The 5,648-nt window shown below is 45.4% G+C and overlaps 1 protein-coding gene across 1 annotated transcript; it reads left to right on the top strand.

Annotated features, from left to right (window-relative positions):
• The first annotated feature begins 78 nt into the window (after nt 1-78).
• Nucleotides 79-2,300, top strand: LOC137876671 (ankyrin repeat domain-containing protein SOWAHA). The gene has a single exon (XM_068716445.1). It carries the CDS (start codon nt 177-179, stop codon nt 1,590-1,592), a length of 1,416 nt encoding a protein of 471 aa, XP_068572546.1. The 5' UTR covers nt 79-176; the 3' UTR covers nt 1,593-2,300.
• The last annotated feature ends 3,348 nt before the right edge of the window (nt 2,301-5,648 follow it).

Raw genomic sequence — 5,648 nt, forward strand, 5'->3', positions numbered from 1 at the left:
TATATTATTCAAATTGTGTCCAAGTCTGCGTTCTTCCCCGGAAAAGACTCCTGCAGGTGGGGAGGAGAGAGTGAGCGGCCAGGTGAGTAATCTCACCGGGACAAAGGTATCAGGAAGACAGCGCGCGGCTCTTGGAGTTAGAAGTTTTCACTTTAAACCGAGTCTATATCGTCATAATGGCTTTGACGGAGGAATCCGTCCTTTTGCTGCTGATAGCGGAGGGGGGCAAAGTGAAGAAATCCGACCTGGTGGGGAAATTTAAAGGCTCATTAGACTGCGATGATCCCGCAGAGAAAGAACGGAACAGGGAGCTTTTCAAGACCTTCGTCAACAACGTCGCCTTCGTTAAAGAAATCGACGGTGTCCGGTACGTAGTCGTGAGGAAAACGCATAAGCATTTGCTGGACGGCGCCCGGACTGCGAAGAGCCGCGCGGAGGAGCCCGAAAATAAAGAGATCCCGCTGACAGGTGAGAGGACCGGAAGCTCCGATGATGCACGCGGGGAGAGATCAGCTGTTTCTGAGCCCGATCAAGAGCAGGCAGGTGAAGGTGGAGACAATCCTGCAGAATTACTTACTCCTATACAGCTGGCGTTGCAAAGGAGCAAATACGTGAATGTTAAAGTTAAAAGAACGCTGAGTTTTGAGAACCAAAGGCAGGACACCCGTGGAGATAATAGTTCAAGGGTGGGTGCATTAAATGAGCCCACCACTGCAAAGAGCAAACCATATGCCTTGCCCCTGAGGATGCCACCCAGCTCCACCCAGGTGGAGATCCGCAAACTGAAAAAGGACCCGGACTACCCACCTAAAAGCCCTGAGCTGGACCCCTTCCAGGGCAAGAGACGGGCCCCTTCAGTGGGGACCAGCATCTGCGGCTCACCCCAGCTGAGAGGGTCAGTGAGGAGCACCAAGGAGTCAGAGGAGCCCAAAGAGACGAGGGTCCCCTCCTCGGTCCCCCTGGAGCATTCAGAGCATGAGTGGCTGGTCAAGTGCGCCGCCGGCCTCTGGAGCCAAGTTTACGGCCTGCTACTGAGAGACAACCAGCTGGCAGAGAAGAGGGACTTCATGTCGGGGTTCACCGCTCTGCACTGGGCCGCCAAATGTGGAAACAGTGAGATGCTTGTGAAGATTGTCGACCTATCCAGGAAAGGGGGGGTCGATATCGACGTCAACGCCAGAACACACGGCGGCTACACCCCTTTGCACATCGCGGCCCTGCACGACCAAGAGTTCATCATGGAAATGCTGGTGGGGGAGCTCGGGGCCGATCCGAGCGTCAGGGACAACTGCGGGAAGAGGGCCCACCACTATCTGCACAAAGGCATTTCTGAGAGGGTGAGAGAGATGCTGGGTGAACCCAAAGCCCGGGAGGCTCAGGACCAGGCCCCGCACGACAAAGAGGAGCTGGACCTGTTCCCGGATCTCTCCAAGGGCCTGTATTCAATAAGCCGCCTCTTCCAGCCCCACGTGACGGGCAACAAGAAGAAGCACAAGCAGAGGCCCGGATTTTACTCACTGAGCGACGAACCCAGCGAGGACCGAGAAGGCAGCGGCTTCAGACACAGAGTCATGTCGGAGGCTTTTATGTAAACTCAGAGGACTTTCTGGTCTCGTATTCATGAGGAATGGGCGTCACCCGCCACAAGAGTTTGACCGTCAATCCTTTGATTTACAGGCCTTTTTCAACGATGACAAAAACTCCAAAAGAAATCAATGACTTCTTTCTTGTTTTATGCTTTATATATTTTCTGACATTTGTCAGATGACATCAAATTCTCATCAGCAAGGATGACTGAGACAGTTTGGGTGGGAGACGTCACCTGGATGAGTTGCAGCCTAAGGCAGAGTTTACAGGTGTAGAATAAAACATGATTCAGAGAATATTCCAGTGGGTCATGTGAGTCGTCTCATTACTCACCATCTGTGGTCTCTCAAAGGCCCTTAACTTCAGTCTTCATGCTTCTTTTATGTTTAATTACTGATTGTCATGAATTCCTGTTTTTCTAAATTAAGAAACACACACATGACTTGATTCAAATGTATGTTCTCTCTGTGTCTATGTTTGATCAAAATGGGACATCGATCTGCCTCAAAGACATTCTGTTTCTGAAGTAGCAGGAAAAAAAAAAATCAAGACCGGACTTGTGTGTTTCCATATCTGAGTGAGGTCATCCTCTCGATTCCCAGAGGCAAACATGCACAACTAAAAAATAAAAAATGTGCTGACTTATGGGTGATTCAAACCTCTGGAAGCAACATAATTAATATAATATAATAAATACAAATCTGTGCCTCTGAGGAGGATTTCGAGGACTTGCCTCTTTTTGTCACGGATTAATTATTAAACCCTGTGAACCATTTAGGAAAAGCAAACATCCCAATTAAATTCCCTGGTGGAAGGAAAACATTAGATTTCTCTGGATTACAATTTTATTTGAAAGGGCAAAAGGGTGTGTCATTCATAAAAGAGGTGTGCAGGTGCTCCATAAATCCTTTGAGTCCCTTTGCATGCCAAAACTGCGGCTTGAATCCATCCTCTGGTTTGTTGAGACAGCTGGGATCCAGTCACACGAGCAGCTGACTAGGAGTGAGCGTATGTTTGCATGTGGATGCCTGAAAGTGTGTGATAATGCTGCCTTGTTTCCTGTCTGTCACGGTTCCTGGTCCCTGGTTGACCAGAGTAGAATAAAAGTAAGGGTTTGAATGTGTCAACATGGCGTGCTTAGTGGCAGCTTGTTTGGGAGATTAAAAGAGTCCTGCGTTGAGAAGAAGCTGTGTTAAGAAATAGTATATAAGCATCCTGTGGTCAGCCTCGGTCTCAGACTGCTCGCCTTGTCCCCCGCCTCGAGTCGTCTCCCTCTGTTTTCTTTCGTGTCTCATGATGTCACTTCCCCGGCAGCTTACATTGTCTTTACGTCAAGACGATGTTTCATCTCAGAGCCTCAGGGTTTTATTAAGCAAATGTTCTTTTCTGCTGCTGCTGCTGCTGCTGCTGCTGCTGCTGCTGTGAGGAGAAAGGCCAACACAGGGTCAGGAACAAGACCCGGAGTGGTTGAGAGAAGTACTCTTCAGATACAAGCAGCAGAAATACTATGATGTTAGATGACAGTATTGAAGGAAACGTGTGTGTGCAAGGTGGTTGTCAAAATTAGAATATGTAAGTGTGACAAAGTTAAAGGTTACATTTTATTATGGTGTAATTGTATTAAACCACTTCAGGCTTTATTACTTAGAGCCTCTCTGAATTTGTGGAGGATTAGAGCTGCCATTAAGAAAAATAAATACATTGATAAATAAACTATGGAGCTGGAACCAGGGCAGTTAGCTTAGCTTATAGCTGGAAACAGCTAGCCTGGCTCTGTCCAAATGTGACAAACTGAATGCTTCACCTTGTTTCCAGGCTATATGCTAAGCTAAGTTAACTGACTATTGGCTGTAGCTTCATATTTTTCCGACACACATGAGAAGTGGTGTCAATCTTCTCCTCTAACTCTAATAATCTGTGACTTTCATTGATGTCCGCTGATGTTGAGTAGGATTTGATTGAACTTGTTTTCTCCTCTTCTTAATACTGTTGCACACAATCCAGTGTAAATATGTCACGGCTGTATTTGTACAGATTAACAGCACAACATGAGTTAGGCCTGCTGCCTGGTGAAGAAAGCTCCACATGATCCTGGGTTTACTCACATTTCAGTTTTAATCATTAGGCTGCGTGTCATAAAACCGGAGGCAGTAGAGGAATGTAAAGGAGTGCCTGGAATGCATTTTCATTGTGAGCTGTTAATGTGTGTGTGTGTGTGTGTGTGTGTGTGTGTGTGTCAGGTGGTTACAAACGAGTTAGCTTAATTAGAGCAGCGCTCCGACAGAAACAATCTAACGAAGAGGCGATAAATCTCGGTATTAAACCAGCAGAGTATTTTGGCTTGAAAACAATTAGGGTGTTGTTTAGTCAGAACTGCGCCGTGTAATGACCGCCTGAGGTTAGAGCTAGAGGAGGAGACTGAAGGTGTGCTGACGTTCCCGCGGGTGCAGAGTTCAGGTTCAAAAGCCAGATTTGGAGCCATTAATCTGAGCACTTGGCAGAATAATCAGAGAGTCATGGATGTGATCTGCACACCTCCCTGTAAATCACAGCCAATTTAACAGTTATTTGGTTGCATGAAGTGAACAAAATCCCACTTTGTGCCCCTTCACGGTTGTAGACATTGCTTCCCAACTGGAGATCTATGTTTCGAGCACCATTTTCTGTCTCCCTGTTGAGGCAGAAAAACAGTAAGTGATTATCAGCAGCAAAGCTCTTCATTACCCAGCAGCACTGTGCTGCAGTGTTTCAGACCATTCTGTTTTCTTGTCTGCCGCTGACACCACAAAACACTCCATAACTTACACCGCCTTTGTTGTGACGCAAAAACCTAATTACCATGCAATTAGTGTCTGACAAAGACCTTTCTTGTTGAGAATTTCATGAGTTGTGTTTTACGTCCCTGCTGCCTTCAGTGGGAATCTGATTCAAAGTGGGGGGTTTTATTTTTTAAAGTACCCTAAGTGCTGTCTGGTGTCTCTCACTGTCTCCATGGGGGTTCATCTGCTCATGGGAGAAGTTTGCCTTCAGGCCTACTTTCTGCCAGAAACCTCCTTAGTTCTAGGCAACAAACCTACTTGGTTTGTTCTAGAAAAGGATCATGGTTTGGGTAAAAATAAACACTTTCTGCCCTGAAGGGAAACGTTTCATGTGCCACTTGCCAACTTGAGATCAGTTTGTTTTTTTCCTCAGTCCATTCTTTTAGTAAGCATTTTATTTTGCTGACAAACACACTGGACATCATTCCACTGTGAGGCTGAACAAACGAGGGCAGAGAAGTATAAAAGAGACAAGAGAGGAGGAAGAGACTGCTGACAATAAATCCCCTTAAATGCATCATTTAGTCCCTAAAATGTGATGTTTTTCACAGATTATTTCGCTTATTTGCGTCCTTGCAGAGCGCTAGGGAGCCGATTAGCTTAGCGAAAAGCACCTATAAAGCTCACTAATTAAACACGTTATACCTTGTTTGTTTAATCTGTAAGAAAATAATTTGTAAAAGTTACAATGTTAAAAAAAAAGTTACAATGTTACAGGCATTATGCCCCAAACTATTTCTTCTGTTTTCCCTTTTCCAATCTTTACGCTAAGCTAAGCTAACTGCCTTATTTTGTGATGAAACATGACAGTATTTAACATGAGACAGATTTGATGCAGTGCAGAGTTCAATTACATAACAAAAAAATCCCACTTGCAACAAAGTAGATTTAATCCCTGGTTATATTTGTTTGGTTGGTTGCACCAGTGTTCCTGCAGTGCCACACTGTTGGACTCTCCGCAGCAGTGTGTCGATTCGCCTGCAGAGGGCAGAGACGAGCTCTACGAAGAGCAACTGTTACAGGACAGCCTCAAATACTAAGAAAACTTCAGACTTTTAAAAGGATGAGAGCTTTATGAGAAATAATGTGACAAAACTATCCAATGTGACTTGTTCTCACATTTCATATTGCTATAGCAGCACAACACATAAGTCACTCTTTGCATAAGTAGTTAATGTAGCCTCAACTCGTATAAGAAAAGTTCACTGTGGGGAAAACAAGAGAAATGTGGAACACTGGAGG

This window comes from Cebidichthys violaceus, unplaced genomic scaffold (assembly GCF_023349555.1).
Source record: "Cebidichthys violaceus isolate CVI_PGR_0920_01 unplaced genomic scaffold, fCebVio1.0.p SCAF_20, whole genome shotgun sequence".
Classification (NCBI taxonomy): Eukaryota; Metazoa; Chordata; class Actinopteri; order Perciformes; family Stichaeidae; genus Cebidichthys; species Cebidichthys violaceus.